We start from the raw sequence: 13,974 nt of genomic DNA, 5'->3' as shown, positions 1-13,974 counted from the left end.
GTTTGGACAATATTTTTTTTTAAATAAAAATCTAGACCTTTGCAGTGATATATTGTTTTTATATGCTATCATTAACATACTTTTCAAATGTGAACCAAATCGGTGAAGAAGTAAAGATTTTAGAAAATTATACCGCTACACTATTATATAGTATACCCAAGGGGTGACACTTCCGATGCTAAAAACCTGACCGAGAACCGGACAGCCCGACTCTTTTAACGTGCGATGCTTACGTATTTCACAAAAACGTGTGTTGAGCTTGCAGGCCATTCTTTTACCGTTCTGCTCATCGTGTGCAATTTGTCCAACTGCATTACACATGTGACCACTGACCCTTAACGTTTGTTGGTTCGAAAAACACTTTCGCTGAAAGGTAGATGTGTGTGTCGCATACGCGACAGAAACAAAGAATTAAATATAGTTTATATGCCATTCTGGAATTATTTGAGACATGGTAACCCATACTTGTCGTAAGAGACGACTTATACGGGATCGGATGATCAGGTTCACTGAATTGTCATCGGTTCCCAATTCCGTCGATCGATGATCATGCTGCTGATCACTGGCTTGTCTGGTCCAGACTCGATAATCTAAAGACAGCCGCAATATAGCTGGAATATTGCTGCGTGCGGCGTAAAACAACACACCAACTAACCACCCAATGTTTGAGACATACCGACAAACATACGCTACCTATATTGTTCAGTTGAGAGGATGGTACGCTTTAGCATCCGGGCTCAAAACACAAATCAGCGTAATATATACCAGTCAGCTATATGGCCTTGTTCTGTAAATAATCGAATCTGGACAAGACAATCCAGTGATCAACAATATGGGCATCGATCTACGCAGTTGGGATGCGGTGATATGTGTCAACCAAGTCAGCTAGCCTGACCACCCGATCACGTTAGTCGCCTCTTACAAGCATGGGTTACTGAAGATTAATTCTAACCCGGATCTTTACAGGATATAGAGGCATAAAAAACGATCAAAAAAAACTGATCAAGATGGTCACCGGCTGGTCAGTCTGTGTGACTTGACGGTTTGGCATCACTGTGTTTCGATGGCATAACAGAACAGAATTTTTATTACGCTCAGGCCGGGATACTCGGCATAAGATGTACAAATATACAGTTGAGAATACATGGGATGGCGGGATGGTTTACGTGGAAGATTGTGCAGTGTTCATATTGGTATTACAAAATATGCACATTTGTTTTTTAAAACACTAATTCGTTTACAGTTAAACAATTCATTAAATCTTACCACATTGGTTTTTTAACATAATGGTTTGGGATATATGTTTTCCGATGATGTTTGAAGAAAGGGCAGAGAAAAATGTAATGAAATTCATCGCCAACATCACACTTCATCATTCTTCAGGTGGAACTTTGTACCACCTACCTACGTCTATGGCTAAACGCTGGCAGGAAGTTCTAAATAAGAGAAACTTAAGAGCCAAGGAGAAAGGGATATATTTGTCAAGGACAAGTCCAGTTTTAAATACGCGATAAGTGCCTACAGACTCGTGCTAGTTCTATTCGGACACTTGACGTCATTTCCATAGACTTACATGTTATTTCAGTGTAGCATAAATAATTTTCATGAAGTGAGTTTAGGATGGATCTTTGTAAAATTGGACAGGCAAATGTGAAATCATCTCTGCTCTGTGCACATAATTTCAGTTCAACTTTCCGACCACTACGTATGGTTCCACAATGCACAATCCCATAGGCCGCCATGTTAAAGGAGTTCCCGGCACTGTACATATGTTGGTTAAATTGTTGTCATTCAATAAATAAGCAACGGAAAATTAAACAAAACATAATCATGTGATTGTAGGTAAGATGATTCCTCACAAATGTGCAAAATTTGACTTGGATCTTATGAAAATTAAATTCTTGAACATTATTTATGCTACATTAAATTAACATGTAAGTCTATGGAAGTTACTTCAAGTGTCCGAATATAACTGGCACGGGTCTGGATATAGCAACTTGAAATCTCTACGTACCATGTTTGAGTCGCTATATCATGTAACCTTAAGGAAGCAATCGATTTAATTTCATTGGGAAAGACAGCTTGTTACTTGTTGGTCCCTGCCTGGTGCTCGGCATTAATGGGTTCAACAAGGACTGGTCGGCTCGGGAGTCAGTATAATGTGTCTGAGTGGGGTATTCATGCTTCACTGCGGCATGGTATCTCAGTGGGCTAGCACTGTAAAAAAACAGCTTAAGTCTGGGCTAGTACAAGCAGCCACACCTACACATACACACGCATGCACGTCGTCATATGAGCGAAATATTCTCATATGGTATAACACTCTTGGCAGCTGTTGTTAGATAGGACAGATAGTTTAGCCCAGAAATATACCATACGATATTTGATAGCGTTAATTAGGGTAACCCTTTCAAGTTCTCCAAATAAAATGTACAACAGCGTGCTTCTCTTAACGGAAAGTCAGTGTCCCTGGTGTAGCTGCAGTATTGGTGACTGTGCCGTTAAACAACATTCACTCACACCCATCATTCACACATTTATTTGGGTAACACGTCGACCTTTGCACTCATATTTGAATATCACAAACGCTCAGGGCTATGGTAAATGCTTTTGAAGCACATTATCACTAAAGGCTTGTTCCTATCTCGAACCTGAAACGCAATTCAAAAGGCATATTTGAGTCAAAAATAAATCTGACAAATAGAATTAAAACGCGGTGGGGTAGCCTAGTGGTTAAAGCGCTGGCTCGTCACGCCGAAGACCCGAGTTCGATTCCCCACATGGTCACAATGTGTGAAGCCCATGTCTGGTGTGATATTGCTGGAATATTGCTAAAAGCAGCGTGAAACTAAACTCCCTCTCTCATTAAAAGTATAAAGACTGTGCAAAAGTGAGGTGAGGTGAGGTGGAATTGGGTTTAACGTCGTGCTTGAGAATATTTCGCTCATATGACGACGTGCATGCGTGTGTATGTGTATGTGCGGCTGCTTGTACTAGCCCAGACTTAAGCTGGTTTTATTGTGCTAGTTCACTGAGATACCATGCCGCAGTGAAGCATGATTACCCCACTCAGACACAGTATACTGACTCCGAGCCGACCAGTCCTTGTTGTACCCATTAATGCCGAGCGCCAGGCAGGGACCAACAAGTACCATATTTTAACGTCTTTTGGTATGACGCGGTTGGGGATCGAACCCGCGACCTTCCGCTCTCCGGGCGGACGCTCTAACCACTACACCACGGAGGTGGTCTCGACGTATTAGGTGTTCAAAGATACCCGTGAAGATCGGGTTAAAAATGACCCATGCTTGTCGTAATGGGCTACTAACGGGATCGGGTGGTCAGGCTCGCTGACTTGGTTGACACAAGTCATCGTATCCCTGCGAAGATCAATGCTCATGCTGTTGATCACTGGATTGTCTGGTCCAGACTCGACTATTTACAGACTGCCACCATATAGCTGAAATATTGCTGAATGCGGCGTAAAACAACAAGCAGACAAACGCCCTACAATTTTTACCCGGAATCAACTGTTTCCACGTCCACAGCGTATTCTGTCTTGATATGGTACTCGTTCTTAGACTTGATCAGCTGTGGCACCACGAAACCCACCAACACAGACAGGAACATTAAACCACCTAAAACAGTAGAGCATTTAGAAATAGTCCCCATCACTTTATTTTATAATATGATAAGGTAGAAACTACCGAAATGATACATATCACCGATATTGGAGAGGTTTTGGGGTTACCATGAATAGAGCTCGCTGTTTCTGGCACGCCCAAGGGACGCGACTCTGCACAGCGGATTTAGGTGTTGACATACCCTTGGGACACATTACGAAACACATCTGAAGCAGGGTTGCGTAATGATGCGAATAAAGGCATTAGCTCATTTGTCTGTATCACGAATGGTATGACAGGTTCAGCTTACCTTGCACTTGAACATCGATACCTCTGCCCACGGGCGGTGGGGTAGCCTAGTGGTTAAAGTGTGCGCTCCCTCCCTCCCTCCCTCACCCAAACCCACATACTCACCCACCCACTCACTCACTCACTCACTCACTCACCCAAACACCCACCCACCCACCCACTCACTCACTCACTCACTCACTCACGCACCCACCTACTAACTATTTATGCTAGGTATGCTTACACTATTCGCAAAACCCCTTGTCATCACTAATTTTCAGTGATCCATTCATATATGTATTTTCTGCCTTACGCACCCAAAATGGAAACTGGTTATTCCCAGGCTTTGACATTCTACATTTTTCAGTGAGTTAGTGGGTGAGTGAGTGAGTTCATTTTTACGCCACTTTTAGCAATATTCAAGCAATATCACGACAGGAGACACCAGAAATGGGTTTCACACATTGTACCCATGTGAGGAATCGAACCCGGGCCTTCAGCTTCAGCTTTAAGTACTCGGCTACCACCACCGACCAATATATATTTCAGTGATTACGTTACATTGTTCCCTGACCCATAACCTAAGACAATATAAGCGTAAAAGTAACGATCCACCCTGTACAGAGTTATGAGAGACTTTAAAATTATAGACCGCCTCCGTGGTGTAGTGGTTAGAGCGTCCGCCGGAGAGCGGACGGTCGCGGGTTCGAATCCCGACCGCGTCATACCAAAAAGACGTTAAAATACGGTACTTGTTGGTCCCTGTCTGGCGCTCGGCATTAATGGGTACAACAAGGACTGGTCGGCTCGGAGTCAGTTTAATGTGTCTGAGTGGGGTATTCATGCTTCACTGCGGCGTGGTATCTCTCTGAGCTAGCACTATAAAACCAGCTTCAGTCTGGGCTAGTACAATCAGCCGCACATACACATACACACGCATGCACGTCGTCATATGAGCGAAATATTCTCAAGCACGACGTTAAACCCAATTTCACCTCACCTCACCTTTTCATTCAGGAAAGCGTCTCTCTGACGTTTACACATTTTTCATTTTAAGATGTACTCATATACCAAAGGTGGCAGTACACACTACATCTGTGTCGGTCTGTCTCACCTGCAAGGTACATACTGTAGTCGTATGATCCTGTTAAATCCACAAACCATCCTGAAAATGAAAAAAAATGTTTGTACAACTGCAGTTTGCTCAAGACAGATTTCAAATCACAAACTTACTTCTGAAGTATGATGTTGTTTGGTTGTTGTCTTAAGTTGTTTAACGCCGCACTCAGCAATATTACAGCTACAAAACTGCGGCGGTCTGTGAGTAATCGAGTCTGAATCAGACAATCCAATGATCAACAGCATAAACATCGTTCTACACAACTGGGAACCGATGGCATGTCGCCTCTTACGCAAGCATGGTTGTGGAGATAAATTCTAACCCGGACCTTCACGGGTTATTGTTTAAGCCACATTTAGCTATGTCAGTTATATAAAATGCTGTCAATTATGGACTGTGAACGACACAACCAAACGACTCACACCATGAACATCAATATACGTACATGGGAGACTTGGAAGTCACAAGCAAAATGAGAGACTAGTAAGTCAAAATCAAAACAATTTTCAAAATATGTACATTGTGTTCATATTACATATTGTGTTAAAGAACTTAATACCCCCAAAAAAGAAATAAGGAAATAAAGTAAAATACAACAACAACAAACAAACACCAAAAAAACAAAAGAAAACCAACAAAAAACACCACAAAACAAAAAACGAACAGACAGACAAAATACAACAAAAAACAAAAACAAAAAACGTTCTTTTAAGTATATAAGTTTTTACGTCTAATATGTTACCTTGTTTGAAAGAAATATCGGTCAAAGTTTTAACCGACAGGACATTTGCAAATATCTGAAGCGAAGTTTGTGAACACTCTCTCTCACACTCACCTGCTAGCGGTGGCGCCACAAGCAAGCCAAGCCCAGCACAAATCAAAGTCACCCCGAACGCTGTCGCCAGCCTTGTCACACCAACACATTCTATTGTCAGGATAGGGGTAAGAGCATACGATCCGCCCAGGTACGTTCCGATGAGAATAACAGCTATCATCTGAGTAACATATGTTTTGGCAAAGAGAGGCATTAAACAAAATATTGTACCGGAAGTCAACAGAACTCCGTTGTAAATGATCCACACGTTCTGCTCGCTGGCGTGTGAAAACGCCCCCAGCAGGATTCGCGACACCATGTTGGCTGGGCCGTTCACTGACAGAACATAGGCGACCTTTTGAGGAACTGTTCCATAGTACTCACAGAAGGCTGCTAAATGAATGTTAAAGATACCACAAGATGCGTTCACCAGAATCTGATTCACACAAAGCACAACGAAAGCCAAGTTCTTGAAAATATCCAACTGACTTTCAGTTGTCCCACGACTCTGAGTAATGGTTCCTTTTTTAGGAGGTTCACTGTCCCCTCTGAGGAATTTACTTTCTTGCTCAATGTTCTCATTGAACGTAACCCTTGGGTGATTACCATCATCGCTTGCATTTGCTTTGATCAAACTGCAGGAATTGACATCCTCTGAAAGTCCTTCACGTCCCTGTTTGCAAAACTTTGAGAGATTTCGTCCTCTTTTTCTTTCGTGTATCGGAAACATAAGAGCTCCAAACAGGGTTATATGAAAACAGATTGCCGCCAAAAAGATCAGACACTCACGCCATGCATAGTTGTCCAGTAGGTATCGGAACAGTAATGGCGCGACCAGGAATCCGGTGCCGGCGGCTGAGAGGGCCACGCTTGTCACAAAAATCCGTTTCTTTTCAAAGTAGTAGCTGACAATGACGACACAGGGTGTGTAAGTTAATCCTAATCCAAGACCTGTGTGGAAACAGACAAGGATGAGTGGTGGACACAAATCATAAATATAATACTAGTAATAATCTTTGACAGCCACAACACATTTATCTGTGTCGGTGTGTGGTCATGTGCATATAGCTAGCCCAGGTCACAAATCAGGTGAATTTAGCAACGTTGGGCTCGGACAGGCCTTGGATGGGTGACTGTGTTCAGCAGCTTGAATCCTGAGAGTTTCTTGGACTTCTGTCCTGCCCCACAACGAAGCACACGTGACACATGTGGTCTCACCGCAAGTAAATTGCCTCTGTTCACCCAGCAGTAAATGGGTACCCGGTGGGATAAGTCATATGACTGTTAACCTTTTAGCACCACACAGGCAGCTTGGGTTATCCAGGGAAATAATGGGTCAGCGCTTTTATCATGCACAGGTGCGTGGAAATAGGCGCTTTATAAATAGCCATTATTTATTATTTTTAATAACGGAAGTGAGAACAATCCAGAGGATTCCGGGTAGGAACATAGGCCTCAACGAAATGGGTCGGGTGTACACGCTGACGTGGCTGTCCGTGTCCCATCGCACCCCAAATTCGTTGATTGATGTTCTTTGTGTCAATCACGAAAGTCTCTGGTATTTACAGATTAACGTTATATGTCTGGGTTATTGCTAAGTTGCCTCGTTGAATAACAAACAAGTAACAGTATTCGACGATGTCAAGTATGGTACTTTCTCACCTTCTTTCTCACTTTCTTCTAATGAAGTGAAATGATAAACAGGCATACCATCATTCAGTCGACAAAGACAAGCTTCCATTGATGAGAGTCAAATCTTTAAGCCGTGCCCTGAACGGACCCTTAACTATTTAGGTACTTCCACCAATGCCATGTCCCGGAGTAAAACTTACCGGCAATAATTCCGAAAAATACAAAAAATACGGAGAGAGATGTTGCAAAACTACTTCCAGCCAGACCTCCCGCGAGGAGCAGACCTCCGAGCATCACGGAAGTCCGACAGTCGAAGTAGGAAGTGATGAGACTCGCCAGTGGACCTGCAAGTAAACGTGGTCTTCAGACGATGCTATGGAAGATCGTACAACTTCATATTAGGGACGACATTCTCAAACAGAAAGTTGAGCCATAACAGTAAACTTACATCTGTATTACCAGTGTTCTATTGGTACCACAACGTTACAAGACAATGGATTCATATGCTCTCAGCCCTGTAGCCCTTTGACGAGTAGAGTGAGATGTGAAAGACATGTTGCTGAGATATCCAGTATGAATTCGTGACACCTGGCGTTCCTGTTCAGAGCGTTTCCTTTGTGTTTCCCGCTGGTAGTGTTGGAAATAAAATTCAAAAACAGTATGCCTTGGCCAACCAAACGCGTGGTTGTCATTGCTCTCATTTGCTCCATTCCAAATGCACCATTTTCTATCTCATTTAAGCCTGTTAAGGTTCGACTGAATGGCTATTTCCTATATACAAACACGACATGTCAGTGTAAACTTTCTTTTGCCCTTCAGTATTGTTGAACCATGGCTGCTTGTTCTTATTACGTTATACAAGCGTATAATCTTGATTCAGTACACAAAGAAGGACTACCTTCCGAATGACCAATCCAGTGACCTTCACCTCAAAAGTCTTCACGAGAAACTCGAGCGTCATGAGGATTAAATTTCACCCTTTTAGAGTGAACGCAACCTCGAGGTATCGTGGACATAACACTTAACTATAGTGAATGACTTTGATAGTGAATTAGACCTTCAACCTAAGTGAAAAGTATTTGAAGAACATTTTCTGACGGTAACGCAACTTAACGTAACGTAAAGCAATGTAACGTAACCTTACCTAACGTAACAACAAGAAATGAGCTTCACACATTGTACCTATGTGAGGAATGTTGAACAGAGATGTCTGTTGTTGGTAAAAGCAGGGTATGAAAATCCCCAAATTTCAGCAAGCCCACGGGGCTGGTTAGATGTAAAACTTGCCAGCCCTGACAAAAAATTTACTAAATTAATTATACATGTCCAAATTTTAACCCGACCGTCGGGCAGGTGAGTTTGAAATCTGGAAGTCCGTGTTGAAAATAACCCGTCCCAAGCGGTCGGGCAGGCAGGTATTTCGAACGCTGGTAAAAGGTGACTTTGAGTGATGTATTAAGAAATCGTTATAGAAACAGAAGGTGCATCACCGCGCAGGGTGCTGTTGTACAAAACAGACTTAACGCTAAGACTATCTGAAGTCTGTGTAAAGGTATGGGAGTTACGGTCACCTTACCGCTAAGACTACCTGAAGTCTATGTAAAGGTATGGGAGTTACGGTCACCTTAGCGCTAAGACTACCTGAAGTCTGTGTAAAGGTATGGGAGTTGCGGTCACCTTAGCGCTACGACTACCTGAAGTCCATGTTAATATATGGGAGTTACGGTCACCTTAGCGAAGACTACCTTACGTCTGTGTTAATATATGGGAGTTACGGTCACCTTAGCGCTAAGACTACCTGAAGTCTATGTAAAGGTATGGGAGTTACGGTCACCTCAGAGCTAAGACTACCTGAAGTCTATGTAAAGGTATGGGAGTTACGGTCACCTTAGCGCTAAGACTACCTGAAGTCTGTGTTAATATATGGGAGTTACGGTCACCTTAGCGCTAAGACTACCTGAAGTCTATGTAAAGGTATGGGAGTTACGGTCACCTTAGAGCTAAGACTACCTGAAGTCTATGTTAAGGTATGGGAGTTACGGTCACCTTAGCGCTAAGACTACCTGAAGTCTATGTAAAGGTATGGGAGTTACGGTCACCTTAACGCTAAGACTACCTTAAGTCTGTGTAAAGGTATGGGAGTTACGGTCACCTTAGCGCTAAGACTACCTGAAGTCTATGTTAATATATGGGAGTTACGGTCACCTTAGCGAAGACTACCTTACGTCTGTGTTAATATATGGGAGTTACGGTCACCTTAGCGCTAAGACTACCTGAAGTCTATGTAAAGGTATGGGAGTTACGGTCACCTTAGAGCTAAGACTACCTGAAGTCTATGTAAAGGTATGGGAGTTACGGTCACCTTAGCGCTAAGACTACCTTACGTCTGTGTTAATATATGGGAGTTACGGTCACCCTAGAGCTAAGACTACCTGAAGTCTATGTAAAGGTATGGGAGTTACGGTCACCTTACCGCTAAGACTACCTGAAGTCTGTGTAAAGGTATGGGAGTAACGGTCACCTTACCGCTAAGACTACCTGAAGTCTATGTTAATATATGGGAGTTACGGTCACCTTAGCGCTAAGACTAACTTACGTCTGTGTTAATATATGGGAGTTACGGTCACCTTAGCTAAGACTTCCTTACGTCTGTGTTAATATATGGGAGTTACGGTCACCTTAGCGCTAAGACTACCTGAAGTCTATGTAAAGGTATGGGAGTTACGGTCACATTAGAGCTAAGACTACCTGAATTATATGTAAAGGTATGGGAGTTACGGTCACCTTAGCGCTAAGACTACCTTACGTCTGTGTTAATATATGGGAGTTACGGTCACCTTACCGCTTAGACTACCTGAAGGCTGTGTTAAGGTATGGGAGTTACGGTCACCTTAGCGCTAAGACTACCTGAAATCTATGTTAAGGTATGGGAGTTACGGTCACCTTACCGCTAAGACTACCTTAAGTCTTTGTTAAGGTATGGGAGTTACGGCCACCTTAGCGCTAAGACTACCTGAAGTCTATGTTAAGGTACGGGAGTTACGGCCACCTTAGCGCTAAGACTACCTGAAGTCTATGTTAAGGTATGGGAGTTACGGTCACCTTACCGCTAAGATCGCTTCATACAACAGCACCCTGAACGCAAAATTTACTTTACCTGCTAAAAACATGAGCGAGGCATACACTGACGTGACCCAGGCTGTGAGGCCCACACTCTGCTGGAAGTGCTCCAACAGAACCACCTGGAACATCCCACCCATGTAACACACTCCTGACAGCAGGAACCCGTTCATATAGGACGCCACCAGAACCACCCACGCCCAGCCTCCGTCTACGTCCTTCTTCGTCATGGCGGTGTCTGCCGAGATGTCACCTGTGAAATGAAACAAGCTCATTTCACCAGTGCCAACCTGCGTGATATGTGAACAAATACAGATTATGAATGCGAGAAAAATGAATGAACGAGGAGATAAATTATTTTAAAACTGTGAAACTTGACAACATGTCTACAGCGCATGTAGTGCTATCCCTCCCTTCAGCCCAGGGGACGGGGGGTAGCTTGGTGGTTAAAGCGCTCGCTGACGCCGAAGATCGGGGTCCGATTCCCCACATGGGTACAATGTGTGAAGCCCATTTCTGGTGTCCCCCCGCCGTGAAATTGCTGGAAAATTGCTAAAAGCGGCGTAAAACTAAACCGACTCACTCACTCTTCAGCCAATATAGCTGGAATACTGCTGAGGTCGACGTTAAACAACGAACCAACCCTCCCTCTCGTTACATAACACGAGTCCTACCTATCGCAGCGAGTCTGTCTGTGTCAGAGGTTTCACATTTACAGGATATCATGTGAAACAAACCGCATGTCGTGAGAGATTGGAAACAGTCTGTGAGTTGAGAAAAATCATAGTCACGTCTGTAGTATATCGGCTTTATCGTGACAGAAAGCAGATTAAAAAATAATATAGTACGTGTTTTACTTTAAGAACCATTCTTATAAATTAATCGAAGTGGTTTTCTGAAATGCGTCGCTAACGGGAATACATCTACGCTTTGGACTATGACAGCCAGGGCCTCGAGCTCCTTTCACAAAGCACTAAGGTCTTAGTAAAGGTAACTTCAAAAAGGAGGGAATTGACGTTTAATGTTAGTGATTAGGTGAGCATAGTTTTACGCCGCTTTTAGCAATATTCCCGCAATATCACGGTGGGGGACACCAGAAATGGGCTGCACGCATTGAACCCATGTGGGGATTCGAACCCGGGTCTTAATCACTTGGCGAACCCATCGTCCCAAGGTCTACTCTTAGGTCATAGTTAAGAGCAAACATGTTGAATCGAAAATCCCTGTGTGTGTTTGTCCTGAAAAGCCACACTCAACATTATTCAGGCTACATGATAGTGTTCTGTCAGTATTCCACTATTACTTTGTTGTTTAACGCCGCGCTCTGCAATTTTTCAGCTATATCACTGTGGTGGGTAAACAATCGAATCAGAAGGACCGCCTCCCTGGTGTAGTGGTTAGAGCGTCCGCCCGGAGAGCGGAAGGTCGCGGGTTCGATCCCCGACCGCGTCATACCAATAAGACGTTAAAATATGGTACTTGTTGGTCCCTGCCTGGCGCTCGGCATTAATGGGTACAACAAGAACTGGTCGGTTCGGAGTCAGTATAATGTGTCTGAGTGGGGTATTCATGCTTCACTGCGGCATGGTATCTCAGTGAGCTAGCACTATAAAACCAGCTTCAGTCTGGGCTAGTACAAGCAGCCGCACATACACATACACACGCATGCACGTCGTCATATGAGCGAAATATTCTCCAGCACAACGTTAAACCCAATTACACCTTACCTCACATGGCGAAATGTGTGAGATATTGATATTGACAGTCAGTAGTACCGTTGAACTATGCACGCAATGACAAATATAACAATCGTTATGTCCTCACCATCCGTCAGCCTCGGCATACACATTTTTATGAAAACTGTGGAATATAGTTAATAGCGTCATTTCTCGTCCCTTCAGAGCGTCAATGAGAGACACGTATTGTTCAAATAACTCTACTGTTGTAACAATCGTTATATCCGATGATAAGATGCTTATCATTGACTTTGTAACATTTTCAGGTCACTAATGAGGTATGAAAATGAAAAAATGTCTCGGCTTCAACAACTGTGGACAGAATGTTTCCATTTTTCATTTATGCAGTTGCCTGTGTAGCATGACCATGTGTACAATATCAATTATAAGCATCTTCTATTTAGCAAGTAAGTGATTTTAGTTTTACGCCGCTTTTAGCAATACTCCAGCAATATCACGGCGGGGGACACCAGAAATGGGCCTCGCACGTTGTACCCATGTGTGGAATGGAACCCGGGTCTTCGGCGTGACGAGCGAACCCCCCCCTCTACTGTTAGGTCTTTGTTGACATATGGATGAGCGATCGTGCTGTTTTCTCTTTTCCTTTGCTTTATTAACTTGTAATTGCGTGAACATTTTAGATAATCTGTGGGATCAATAAATACAAACGGCCCTGTCAAGAATACACAAGCCAGCATAATTACGATGCTCACAACGTCTAAAACATGACTCATGTCAACAGTCCTGCTAGTAATGGATTCTTTGAACGTTGTATGCTCGTGACTTGGGTCATTGATCAATAGCGGTAAACACCACGAACATTCTGCGGGGCATATTCCACCGTTTGTAGATGTAAATCGACATGGCAAATGGATATCCCAGTCTTGACTATCCTCCGAAAGAGATTCCTGTTGGCGTAAAGGGACAAATATACTCATGGAAACAAATAAGGGAACACGTGAAAGTACAAGTGTTCCTTTATTCTTTCCCATGTTTCTTCACAAGGTATGGATTGCACTGTGAATGAAATTCTGGACATAAATAAAGAAACACTTGTACTACCATGTGTTCCCTATTTAATGTCTATGAGTATATGTGTGAAGGTCACCTTTTGTTTGTTAATAAACGTCCCACTCAGCAATATTCCAGCTATATGACGACGGTCTGTAAATAATAGGGTGTGGACCAGACAATCCAGTGATCAACAGCATGATCATCGGTCTACGTGATTAGGACACGATGACATGTGTCAACCAAGTCAGCGAGTTTGATCTCCCGATCCCTTCAGTCACTCACAAGCATGGGTTGGTGAGTACCAAATAACCGGGATCTTCACGGGTCAGTTGATCACTGAAGATCAACGATAACACCAGGTGTTCCAAAAAGGATAAGCATGTCCCGTCATGAAAATTTGTTAGGCCAAACCGTGGTGCAAACGAACGCAACCAAAACAAACAATTAGAGAATGAGTCTTGGCACATCACGGTTTTTGCAACGTTCATTATCCTGTTTGTTTCAGTCAGTAGCCGTACGTTACATCACCACATCGCATACAGACGATTCAGCTGTGTAGTAGATGCCTGCTTTCACAATGAACACACCACATGATCTACTAAACAAAAACTGGCGTTTAACGATGAA

At 43.2% G+C, this 13,974-nt stretch overlaps 1 protein-coding gene across 1 annotated transcript; it reads right to left on the bottom strand.

The window, feature by feature from the left end:
- Positions 1-2,305: 2,305 nt before the first annotated feature.
- LOC124258118 (monocarboxylate transporter 14-like) lies at positions 2,306-10,846 on the bottom strand. The gene is made up of 6 exons (XM_046692188.1): positions 10,635-10,846; positions 7,678-7,821; positions 5,867-6,796; positions 5,026-5,076; positions 3,521-3,638; positions 2,306-2,651 (listed from the first exon to the last, which is right to left on the bottom strand). The coding sequence occupies exons 1-6, from the start codon at positions 10,825-10,827 to the stop codon at positions 2,627-2,629; spliced, it is 1,461 nt and encodes a 486-aa protein (XP_046548144.1). The 5' UTR covers positions 10,828-10,846; the 3' UTR covers positions 2,306-2,626.
- Positions 10,847-13,974: the final 3,128 nt, after the last annotated feature.

Source organism: Haliotis rubra, unplaced genomic scaffold (assembly GCF_003918875.1).
Source record: "Haliotis rubra isolate DU_JTF1 unplaced genomic scaffold, ASM391887v1 Scf683, whole genome shotgun sequence".
NCBI classification, from domain to species: Eukaryota; Metazoa; Mollusca; class Gastropoda; order Lepetellida; family Haliotidae; genus Haliotis; species Haliotis rubra.
Note: the sequence above shows the minus strand (reverse complement) of the source record. Positions and strands in the feature narration are given on the sequence as shown.